The 13,024-nt window shown below is 43.8% G+C and overlaps 1 protein-coding gene across 1 annotated transcript; it reads left to right on the plus strand.

The window, feature by feature from the left end:
- Positions 1-1,685: 1,685 nt before the first annotated feature.
- LOC114641631 (oocyte zinc finger protein XlCOF6-like) lies at positions 1,686-12,816 on the plus strand. Its single transcript, XM_051927752.1, has 2 exons — positions 1,686-2,061; positions 9,261-12,816. The coding sequence occupies exons 1-2, from the start codon at positions 1,686-1,688 to the stop codon at positions 11,258-11,260; spliced, it is 2,376 nt and encodes a 791-aa protein (XP_051783712.1). The 3' UTR covers positions 11,261-12,816.
- Positions 12,817-13,024: the final 208 nt, after the last annotated feature.

Raw genomic sequence — 13,024 nt, forward strand, 5'->3', positions numbered from 1 at the left:
GTCTCTCTCTCTCATCCTGCCAACTACACTAAATTGTCTGTCTGTCTCTCTCTGTCTCATCTTGCCAACTACACTAAATTGTCTGTCTGTATCTGTCTGTCTGTCTTTCTGTCTCTCTCTCTCTCTCTCTCATCCTGCCAACTACACTAAATTGTCTGTCTCTCGCTCTCTCATCCTGCCAACTACACTAAATTGTCTGTCTGTATCTGTCTCTGTCTGTCTCTCTCTCTCTCTAATCCTGCCAACTACACTAAATTGTCTGTCTGTCTGTCTCTCTCTGTCTCATCCTGCCAACTACACTAAATTGTCTGTCTGTCTGTCTCTCTCTCTCATCCTGCCAACTACACTAAATTGTCTGTCTGTCTGTCTCTCTCTCTCATCCTGCCAACTACACTAAATTGTCTGTCTGTCTGTCTCTCTCTCTCATCCTGCCAACTACACTAAATTGTCTGTCTGTCTCTCTCTCTCTCATCCTGCCAACTACACTAAATTGTCTGTCTGTCTGTCTCTGTCTGTCTGTCTGTCTGTCTGTCTGTCTGTCTGTCTGTCTGTCTGTCTGTCTGTCTCTCTCTCTAATCCTGCCAACTACACTAAATTGTCTGTTTGTATCTGTCTCTGTCTGTCTCTCTGTCTGTCTGTCTCTCTCTCTCTCTCTAATCCTGCCAACTACACTAAATTGTCTGTTTGTCTCTCGCTCTCTCTCTAATCCTGCCAACTACACTAAATTGTCTGTTTGTCTCTCGCACTCTCTCTAATCCTGCCAACTACACTAAACTATTTCTCTATCTATCTATCTATCTATCTATCTATCTATCTATCTATCTATCTATCTATCTATCTATCTATCTATCTATCTATCTATCTATCTATCTATCTATCTATCTATCTATATCACAGTCTGAGTCAGGCGGCACACTGGTGCAGTGGTAGCGCTGCTGCCTCGCAGTCCGGAGACCTGTGGTTCGCTTCCCGGGTCCTCCTGCGTGGAGTTTGCATGTTCTCCCCATGTCTGCGTGGGTTTCCTCCCACAGTCCAAAGACATGCAGGTTAGGTGCATTGGCGATCCTAAATTGTCCCTAGTGGGTGTGTGGGATTTGTTCCTGCCTTGCACCCTGTGCTGTCTGGGATTGGCTCCAGCAGACCCCCGTGACCCTGTGTTAGGATATAGCGGGTTGGAAAATGACGATGACATCATGAGTCTATTAGAAATGGTGGTCCTAGTTTAGGTCAAATTCAGAATTTTGGATCCATCTGTTATACTTTGACTACACTTGAGTAGACCTGTGTTGCCAGTATGAAACGATTCAGAATGAATCCGTCTAAGTTTTTTAAACTTGTCATTTTCCCCTCAGGTTTTGCCTCAGTCAGTTGGACTTTTGTCTTCATATCATGCAGGTTTAGATTCCAAATCTGCAGTGGTCCTCCAAGGTGGACATGGAAGGTTCACAGTGTTTGAAATCTGATATAGAAACTTAGCTGGTAAAGTGGTTTTTGTTAAATCCTGAAGCATCATTTATTTAATGATTCTTATGAAATAATTCTGTTCACTTTATTTTGACAGTTTAAAAAAAAACAAAAACAAACAAACGAGCCCCCTTCCCAGTTCCCATGACTACGCAGTGATGCAGTCTAATGGTCTCCATGTCGGGCTATCCATATGAGAAGGGAAGAGTTGTACACGGAGCATGGCCTCGAGCAAAGAGGATGGCATTAAACAAGAGGACTGTGAGTGGAGTGCACCAGAGGATGTGTGTGTGAAGGTGGAGGACTGTGAAGGACAAATTTCAGCTTTCAAAGAGGAGTGCAAGGGGGAGGCTAACAATGTTCAAATTACGGATCGAGAATGTTCCTCTGTGAATCTTGAACTGCAGAAGGATGAAACGGGGAATCTCTTCAAGACAGATGTTTGTGAGGAGTCCCCTCCTCCCGGTTTGCAGCCCTGGGTCACTCATATGGGGAACCTGGCTACTCATCAGAATTCAACAGGAGTGAAATCCGAGTTATTGGAGTTTGAAGAGAAAATCAATGAAGGAGACAGGAAAGAAACAGAGCAGCAGTCATGTGAGTAAGTCATGTGATTAAACCTCCAATAGAGTCTTTGTCTTCTGTTGACTCTCCTCTGTGTGAGGTTGATGTGCCTGATCGGCCTTCTCCACACAGCTCGGTGCTGCATCTTCTTCTCCCCAGTCAAGCCCTTATCCTTCAGATCTTTTACTTGATCCATCCAGCTCTGCTTCAACCTCCCTCATTTTTCTCTTCCATTCCCTGCACTCTTTTGCCCACATATTGTCTCTCCTCACCACATGTCCACACCACTTCAAACTCCCTTCCTGTTCTTTCTTAGATGTGTCTCCTACTTTTGTTGTACCTCTAATGGTCTCCTTTCTTATTCTGTGCCCTTCTTGTAACTCCACACATCCATCTCAACCTTCTCATTTCTGCCACATCCAACTTCTTCTCCTGCTCTGCTCTCTTTACTGCCCGTATCTCAGCTCCACACATCAATGCTGGTCTTAAAAACGCTTACCTTTTAACACCTGAATTTTTGGATCACTCAATCCTCATGATACCTTCATCCAATTTTTCCACCCACACTGCTTTCTGTGGGTTATCTCAAGAGATTGAGCGAGGACTTGGAGTGTCTGGGCTTGCGAGTGTCCTGTTAAAAAGCAAAGAGCCTGGACTTTAATGACCTCTTGGGCATGGCCATCAGCAGTGTGTCTGTCTGCAGTGAGAGTATCCACTTCGTTGAGAGGTTTACTTACCATTCATGTGACTCTACTGACTCCATAGGAAGAGTCACCAGACGGATTGGGAGAGCATGGGGGGGATCATGAGTTTGATGGAAAGGGGTGTGTGGTGCTCCCGATATCTCAGCAAAAGGACAAAGGTCCAAGTCTTTAGAGTCCTGTTTGTGAGACATGGACGCTATCCAGTGACCTGAGATGAAGACTGGACTCCTTCATGTGTGTCTCTTTGGAGAATCCTTGGGTACCGTTGGTTTGACTTTGTGTTGCTCATGGAGTCCTGAATGAGGCACATAACTGACGCTCCCTCACAATGCAGGTTATGGCACGAGGGTGATCCAGCTCATAAGATCCTCATTGTTGAGGGCTCCAGTGGCTGGACCAGGCCAAGGGGATGCCCATGTAACACCTGACTGCAGCAGATAGTCATTTCTAGTGGGTGAGACTTGACTGTGTGTCTGCTTGGGGGGCTGCCAACTGGGATCCTGAGCTGTTTCGCCATGTCGTGGATTGTGGAACCTAATTTTCCATGTTGGGCTACCACTGATTTAAGATCTTTAAACCACTCCACTCTTTTCAATAGCTCTCCCTGCAGGCTAATTTCTAAATACTGGTCATTATTATACCTCAGATATTCTGGTCTTTGTCCTCTTTATCATCAATCCTCCATATTCCAAAATCCTTCTCTATTCTTCCAACTTCCTCTTTTCTGGTGCGACACAACACAATGTCATCAGCAAAAAGCTGGCACTGGGGTAATTGGTCTTTTATCCCAGGAGTCAACACATCCATACCCAGATTAAAGGGGTCCGGACTTAAAGAAGACCCCTGTTTCATTCCTCCTGTAACTGGGATTTCTGTCTGATGCCCTAAACACTTCTTTTAACCCGAGTCCTCCTTCCTGCATGCATATTCCGGACAATCCTCACGCACCTCTCTGGTCCTGTTTTCTCTCTCTGGCACCTCCAGACCTCTTGACATGGCACTCTATCATAAGCATCATAAACACCATAGGCAGAGCTTTCTATTTTTCTCACTGGTTCTCTATCAGTTGTTCTTCTCCCTGGCATAAAACCAAATTGCTTCTCTCCTATGGTGGTCTCTTACTTAAGCCTTCTCTCTATAAGCCTTTCCAAAATGTGTATGGTGTGTGTGACATCCGCTTCCCACAATCCTGAATATCGTCCTTCTCCTGGTAATTGGGCATAGTCCCACTGCTCCTTGAGGTCATCATGGGCATCACTCCTAGGGTGACCCCAAACCTCTAAGAAGAAACGGACAGGAACAAGTTTGAATCGGAAAGCATTTTATGAGGGAGCGCTCCCGTTACGGCACACTGTCACAAGACGCACACCCTGTTCTGCAAGTTGAGGTGCTTTAATAAACTAGCAGAGGCTACAAAGTTAGATTACTTAACCCTTAAACTGCCACATACTTGGGGGTAGGTTAATGCACCCCAGACACCAAATGCTTTTTTGCTGCACTTTTCAGGAAACGTTGCAATACACCAAGAAAAAAGTGAAATTTTAATGGAGCACATATTTGTTTTTCCTGCAAAGAGCATCACAATTACTGCAACACGGATCGTTTTATACTCTGCTAATGAATTGTAAAAACTATAAAAAAAACTACTGGAACAATCAATTATGATATGTATGAGGTGTGACTGATGCCATTGATGAAACTCAGTAAATCAACTGCGTTGCACACAGAGGCCAACACTGATGCTCGCAGGCCAGTCTAGTGCAGCAGCTCACTCCCTGTTCCACTAGGGGGCGCCTGTGGTCATGAGCTGGCTGCTCAACGAATGTATGGCATGGACTGATCAGCTCCGGCGTGTTGGCAAATTGCATTTGGAACCGGCTATAGCCAGTTGCGGTGTTCAACGAATGTATGTCGCTGAATATGCTCGGCTATGGCGTGGCTAGAAATTTCCATTGGGAACCGACTATAGCCGGTTCCAGCGATTTTAAGGGTTAACCTCGTAAATGTTTCTGTCATCATTGCTTGCTTCTAGTTGCTAGCCGGACACAAGTCAAAACAAGCCTTACGAAAGGATGAGGGACGAGGGTCAGATAAACATGCGTTTGACTTGCAGACAGTCCTTACAATAAAAAATTACTTTTCGGTATGGCGTACTGGCCTGCCATTTGCAGCTTCCTTTCAGCACTAAAGCGGGACAAGTAGCTCCCTGTCAGCACAGAAGCACCTCATTCTATCTCCCTCACATAACTGTGTTTGACTTGTCCATCACACACCTACCTGCGCATTACACTTTATACTTCTGTTTTAATACTTTATGCTGCCTTTGTTATCTATCTACAGTGCATCCGGAAAGTATTCACAGCACATCACTTTTTCCACATTTTGTTATGTTACAGCCTTATTCCAAAATGGATTAAATTCATTTTTTCCCTCAGAATTCTACACACAACACCCCATAATGACAACATGAAAAAAGTTTACTTGAGGTTTTTGCAAATTTATTAAAAATAAAAAAACTGAGAAATCCCATGTCCATAAGTATTCACAGCCTTTGCTCAATACTTTGTCGATGCCCCTTTGGCAGCAATTCCAGCCTCAAGTCTTGTTGAATATGATGCCACAAGCTTGGCACACCTATCCTTGGCCAGTTTGGCCCATTCCTCTTTGCAGCACCTCTCAAGCTCCATCAGGTTGGATGGGAAGCGTCGGTGCACAGCCATTTTAAGATCTCTCCACAGATGTTCAATCGGATTCAAGTCTGGGCTCTGGCTGGGCCACTCAAGGACATTCACAGAGTTGTCCTGAAGCCACTCCTTTGATATCTTGGCTGTGTGCTTAGGGTCGTTGTCCTGCTGAAAGATGAACCGTCGCCCCAGTCTGAGGTCAAGAGCGCTCTGGAGCAGGTTTTTATCCAGGATGTCTCTGTACATTGCTGCAGTCATCTTTCCCTTTATCCTGACTAGTCTCCCAGTCCCTGCCGCTGAAAAACATCCCCACAGCATGATGCTGCACCACCACGCTTCACTGTAGGGATGGTGCCAGGTTTCCTCCAAACGTGATGCCTGGCATTCACACCAAAGAGTTCAATCTTTGTCTCATCAGACCAGAGAATTTTCTTTCTCATGGTCTGAGAGTCCTTCAGGTGCCTTTTGGCAAACTCCAGGCGGGCTGCCATGTGCCTTTTACTAAGGAGTGGCTTCCGTCTGGCCACTCTACCATACAGGCCTGATTGGTGGATTGCTGCAGAGATAGTTGTCCTTCTGGAAGGTTCTCCTCTCTCCACAGAGGAACCTCTGGAGTTCTGACAGAGTGACCATTGGGTTGTTGGTCACCTCCCTGACTAAGGCCCTTCTCCCCCGTTCGCTCAGTTTAGATAGCTGGCCAACTCTAGGAGGAGTCCTGGTGGTTTTGAACTTCTTCCACTTACGGATGATGGAGGCCACTGTGCTCATTGGGACCTTCAAAGCAACAGAAATGTTTCTGTAACCTTCCCCAGATTTGTGTCTGAAGACAATCCTGTCTCGGAGGTCTACAGACAATTCCTTTGACTTCATGCTTGGTTTGTGCTGTGACATGAACTGTCAACTGTGGGACCTTCTATAGACAGGTGTGTGCCTTTCCAAATCATGTCCAGTCAACTGAATTTAACACAGGTGGACTCCAATGAAGCTGCAGAAACATCTCAAGGATGATCAGGGGAAACAGGATGCACCTGAGCTCAATTTGGAGCTTCATGGCAAAGGCTGTGAATACTTATGTACATGGGATTTCTCAATTTTTTTATTTTTAATAAATTTACAAAAACCTCAAGTAAACTTTTTTCACGTTGTTATTATGGGGTGTTGTGTGTAGAATTCTGAGGAAAAAAATGAATTTAATCCATTTTGGAATAAGGCTGTAACATAAGAAAATGTGGAAAAAGTGATGCGCTGGGAATACTTTCCGGATGCACTGTATCTGACATGCCTTATGGACACAGTAGTATTTCAGCAGTGACATTACATTTATTGGATTAACAGAAAATATGCAATATGCATCATAACAAAATTAGACAGGTGCATAAATGTGGGCACCCAACAGAGATATGACATCATTACTTAGTTGAGCCTCCTTTTCAAATCTAACAGCCTCTAGGTGCTGTCCTCCTATAGCCTCTGATGAGTGTCTGATTCTGGATGGAGGTATTGTTGACCATTCTTCATACAAAATCTCTCCAGTTCAGTTCAATTTGATGGACAGCCTGCTTCAAATCATCCCATAGATTTTCAATGATCTTCAAGTCAGGGGACTGTGACGGCCATTCCAGAACATTGTACTTCTCCCTCTGCATGAATGCCTTTGTAGATTTCCAACTGTGTTTTGGGTCATTGTCTTGGAATATCCAACCCCTGCGTAACTTCAACTTTGTGACTGATGCTTGAACATTATCCTGAAGAATTTGCTGATATTGGGTTGAATTCATCGGACCCTCGACTTTAACAAGGGCCCCAGTCCCTGAACTAGCCACAAGGGGACCCACCTTTGTGCACAGCCAGTTTTTCACATTTGATTTCATTTCATACAACTAAATACTGCGTACCTAAAAATCTTTGTTCAGAAAACACCGCAGTACTCAGATGTTCATAGGAAATGGAAGACAGACCACTGTTATCTTTGTTTGTTGAAATGAGAGGAAATTCTTATGCAGGCTGGGGGGGGGGGGGGGGGGGGGTCCCAAACTTTTTCATATGACTGTAAAAGAATATATATATATATATATATATATATCACTTGTGCACCAGTTAGTGGACAGAGTCAATGTGCACAGAAACTAGAAAATCACACAGTCAATATGTCTGTTGTGGCGGGCTGCTGGAATTCTTACTCTCTCTCCCCTGGGCGTTGTGGCTGGGTATTTCCAGGACAGTTTCTGCCCCGGGCCGACAGAGGGCAGCCCCCATGGTTTTCAGTGGGAGCTCAACCCTGTTGGAACCCGTGGCCACCGCCAGGGGGGGCACATGGACATTTCCAGGGCCTTATTTGGCCACACTTCCGCCACACCCCAAAGTGTGGCTGGAAGAAGCATGTTGGACACCTGGAGTCCTTCCGGGTACCCTATAAAAAGGTGCCAGTCCCCACCATTCGATGGCCAGAGTCGGGAGGAAGAGGACAAAGCCTGAGGAAGAGTGGAGGGGGAAGGACTGGCGGTAAGAAAGGACCATGTATCGGTGTATTGGTGCTAGCGATTTCTGCACTGTAACACTGTGAATAAACCAGGTGTTGTGTTGACCCCGTGTCCTGCCTGTGTGTGTCCGGGTTAGAGGGGCTGTACACTCCATAGTGACTCACACTGTGTAATTTAAATCTGTTGGAGTGATTTTGGTCTGTAGTGCCCACTGCACATGGAGGGTCTTTAACTTGAGTTTGGTTGATTCTACAAAACAGCCACAACTCCTCATGGTCAGATCCCATTCATCTGTTTTCTTCACCTGGGGTCACAGGTAGTTCCTGAAGTAAGGTAAATATCAACTTGAGAATGGATGCCAGTCCACAGCAGGGTACACTGGGCACACACGTCCACATTCGGAAGCACCGAACGGTGACTAACACAGCAGACACCACTGCAGGAGATGAGAGGACGATGGAGCATCCAGCAGAGGGTGCTCTTTCTTCCCTGGGATGTGTTTACTTGATGGAGAATTGACTACCATCCCTTTAGTACCCATGGCAGAAAATAATTACAGGAGAGAACTACAGTACAAAAAGAGAGATATGTATTTAACTTGCTTTACAAGGTAACATTCGTTCCTAGAATATAATGAATAATCCTGTATGCACATGTATTTGGGCCGGAGAGACGCATATGGACATCACAGCCAAGTGGGAGAATGCTGACAAATCAGATGTCCCATCCAGCAGCGGCGGCTCCATAGTGAGACACTTCTGATGTTGTGCTGGATCCTCGTCATTAAAATCACTCACATAATTACATATTCATAGAATTCATGTCAGATATGAGTGACTACCAGAAGAACGGGTTGGTTATAAACACCTTCAGCTCTTCTCATCATTTATCACAGACTCTGATCCTGTGTTGGTTCATCATGTGATGGGTGCGGCAACGTGCTTTATCAGCATGTGCTCCTAACCTCCTCCTCCTCTTCCTGGGATTTTAACCATATTTGGTCAAGCAGACATCAGAACGTTTTAAAATAACCTGCTTGTGTGTCCTTGACGTGCCCGAACCCCTAGAGTTACAGATGTCATTTGTCCATCTCCCTGGCAGTCTCTCTCTCTCTCTCTCTCTCACAGCCATGGCTTTGTGAAATAAATTTCACAAATTTAATTGGCACAAATAACCTTCTAGCTACAAATGGAGAAACAGAGTAGACAGGAGGACAACATGAAAGGCCACACACACACATTGTGGACAGAGCAGGAACGTGACCTCGGTGTCAGGCAGCACCAACCAGTCTGACAGATGTTTTTTTGTTTTAATGATTTATTAACCAAAATAATAATAATAATCACTAAACTGTATTATTGCAGGTTTCCTGGAGAATCGTAGTTTCTCTGTGTCTTCATTTGCTGACCGCGCTCCTCCGTGCAGACTGCAGCAGAAACAAAAGAAGGAGAAGCTGAAGAAATCAACAAGAGGAGCAGAGGATGTGACAGCAGCTGCCTCCCACTACAGCTGTCCGACTGCTGACCAACAGACACAGGCGGAAGCCCTTGATCCTGACCAAAATCAAGTCCACAATACGGAGCATGAGGCTTTATACGCTAGCCAAAAAACTTTTGAAAACAAAACTGACTGTGAAAATCAGTTAATTCATTCCGTTCCAAAGCCATTTGCCTGTTCGGCATGTGGCAAACAGTGTGCTAATCGTAGCAGTCTCCAAAGACACAGGCAAGTTCATACTGGAAAACGGTTGTGTACTTGTTCAGAATGTGGCAAACGTTTTTTTGACCATAACACTCTGCAGCGTCACACAAGAATTCACACTGGAGAGAAGCCCTATACCTGTTCTGATTGTGGTAAAGGATTCTCATTTTTAAGTAATTTTCATAACCATTTGAGAATTCACAGTGGAGAAAAGCCTTATGGTTGTAGTGAATGTCACAAACGGTTCTCACAAATTGGCCACCTTCAAACCCACACAAGAATCCACACTGGAGAAAAGCCATATTGCTGTTCTGAATGCAACAGACAATTCTCGGATATTAGTGCCCTGCAAAACCACAGAAAGTCTCACACTGGAGAAAAAATGTATTGCTGTTTAGAATGTGGCCGACGATGTACTAATCCAAGTAGTCTCCAAAGACACCTGCGAGTTCATAGTGGAGAAAGGCCATGTATTTGTGGTGAATGTGGTAAACAATTCTTTGATCGCAACACTCTTCAGCGGCACACACGAATTCATACGGGAGAGAAACCCTATTGCTGCTCTGAATGTGGAAAAAGATTCTCTTACAGTAGTTCTCTTCAGGCACATAAACAAATTCACACTGGAGAGAAGCCGTATGTCTGTTCTGAATGTGGCAAACTATTTCCACACAGAAATAGTCTGCACAGACATGAAAAAATTCACACTGGCGGGAAAAAACCCTGCTGCCCAGAGTGTGGCAAGCAATTCCGCTGTAGTAGTGCTCTCCAGCGGCACGCGCATATTCATACTGGAGAGAAACCATACAGCTGTGTCAAATGCAACAAAAGATTTTCTTATAAGAGCAGTCTTTACAATCATTCAAAAATTCACACTGAAGAAAAATCTTATTGCTGTTCTGAATGTGGTAAACGATTCTCATGTTTAAGTCATTTTCATAGCCATTTGAGAATTCACAGTGCAGAAAAGCCTTATAGTTGTAGTGAATGTGATAAACGATTCTTACGAGAAAGAAGCCTACAGATGCATTTTAGAATACATACTGGAGACAGGCCATATTGCTGTTCAGAATGTGGCAAAGTATTCTGTGAACGAAGCAGTCTTAAAAGGCACACACGAATCCACACTGGAGAAAAACCGTATGGCTGCTCTGAATGTGGTAAACGATTCTCTGACAGGAGCTCTCTTCAGAGCCACACAAGGTTTCACACTGGAGACAAACCATTCTGCTGTTCAGAATGTGGCCGACGATGCGCTAATCCTAGCAGTCTCCAACGACATATGCGAGTTCATACCGGTGAAAGGCCATGTTCTTGTTCTGAATGTGGCAAACAATTCTTTGACCGTAACACTCTTCTGCGGCATACACGGATTCATACAGGAGAGAAACCTTATTGCTGTTCTGAATGTGGCAAGAGTTTTTCTTACAGTGGCTCTCTTCAGAAGCACAGACGAATTCACACAGGAGAGAAGCCATATTGCTGTTCTGAATGTGGCAAACAGTTCCTTGACAGTAGTTCTCTTCGACAGCACACACAAACTCATACAGGAGAGAAGCCATATTGTTGTTCTGAATGTGGTAAAAGATTTTCACAAAAAAACAACCTTAAATACCACTTAAATATTCACAATAGAGAGAAAAGAAAATCAGTTCTAAGCTAGCTGACTAAAAATAAACAAAAAATGAAAAATTTAATCTTTGGTGGGATGCTGAAGTCAGGAGTGCTCATGAAAAGAAACTTCTAGGATTTTTGACCTTCCTACCAGCTACTATCACTTTGTATCAATTGCATAAGGAGGCATAATTAGGAAAAATATCTGGTGCTAAAAGCTGGAAATTTACAGTAATAGCAGTTAAGGTCGCGTCACTGAAATGTCCTGACTAAAGCGAGACCGTTAGCACACAAAACCCATTGGGAGGAACTCACCTTGAAAGAATCCTCTTTGGTGTTCGGAATTTTGAGAAATGATTCTTACAAATAGGTGCATGTCATTAATACATGAAACGTAATTCATAGTGGACAGAACCTGGTGTTCAGAACAACTCTGTGGCTTTTCTCCATTGTTCAACAATGGCTTATTGGACAGATAGCTTGGTTCCATTTATGTTTAGAAGTACCTCATTTTCCTGTCTGTTTAGACAAATCTGTGTTTTTTTTGTGTACTCATTATATCATTAGTAAAGTTTGTGTCTGAATTTGTTACCAAGTTCTGGGCTGCACCCAATGAAGACCTTCAAACAATAATAAACTGAATTGAACTGGAAATGTTCTTGTTGTCCCTAGTGAACTAACAATTTTCATACTTTATTGGCCTTCATAACCATTGAACGGGAAGGTCTACAAGATGGTAGTGAGACCAGCTATATTATAAGGGTTGGAGACGGTGGCACAGGAGACAGAGCTGGAGGTGGCAGAGTTAAAGATGTTAAGATTGGCATTGGGTGTGATGAGGATGGACAGGATTAGAAATGAGGACATTAGAGGGTCAGCTCAGGTGGGACAGTTGGGAGACAAAGTCAGAGAGGTGAGATTGCATTGGTTTGGACATGTGCAGAGGAGAAATACTGGGTATATTGAGTGAAGGGTGCTAAGGATAGAGCTGACAGGGAAGAGGAGAAGAGGAAGGCCTAAAAGAAGGTTTATGGATGTATTGAGAGAGGAAATGCAGGTGATGGGTGTAACAGAGCAAGATGATGAGGACAGGAAGATATGTAAATGGATGATCCGCTGTAGAGACCTCTAACGGGAGCAGCCAAAAGAAGAAGAAGATTGGCCTTCAAAGCCATTGAAGAAGTCATACTGGTGAGAAACCTCATATCTGTTCAAAATGTGGCAAGCGTTTCTCAAGCAACAACAGCCTTAATAGCTACATGAGAATTCACACTGGTCAGGAATAAATACATCAATAAATAGATAAAATAAGATAAAAATGATAAAACAACAGAAGGTGCAAACAGAACTTTCCCAAATGTGGAAGAAGACCACCAAAATCATACCAGTAATAACCAGATCAAGAGGACTTATCAAATGAAATTTCCAAACACATGCCCTACAAATTAATGTCCTCACATACAAATTAAAAATAAGTAAACACACTGGGTATGAAGAAGGTGCTGGGTCAAGCCCAAATGGCAAACTTAAGAGAACAGCAACACCCTAAATGATTACAACTAAGGTCTTGTTAATTCTTGTCTAGACCATAAGGTAAAGTAACCCTTTCTGTAACAAAACTAACTCTGAAGAGACGGCAGTCCAGAACGTGAATAACAATACTTACAAACGAGAAGCCTTCAGAGCCACATGGGGGATTCACAATGGAGAAGAGCCCCCATTGCTGCTCTCAATGTAGCAAATGATTTTATGAGAGCAGAATTTTCCAAAAACATACAAAAGTCCACACTGGAGAAAAAAAATGTATTATTCT

This window comes from Erpetoichthys calabaricus, chromosome 5 (assembly GCF_900747795.2).
Source record: "Erpetoichthys calabaricus chromosome 5, fErpCal1.3, whole genome shotgun sequence".
NCBI lineage: Eukaryota > Metazoa > Chordata > Cladistia > Polypteriformes > Polypteridae > Erpetoichthys > Erpetoichthys calabaricus.

Coding starts and splice junctions, on each gene's coding strand:
- LOC114641631 (XM_051927752.1), top strand. CDS start 1,686: ATGGCCTCGAGCAAAGAGGATGGCATTAAACAAGAGGACTGTGAGTGG. Junction 2,062..9,260: donor AGAAACAGAGCAGCAGTCAT/GTGAGTAAGTCA, acceptor GTATTATTGCAG/GTTTCCTGGAGAATCGTAGT.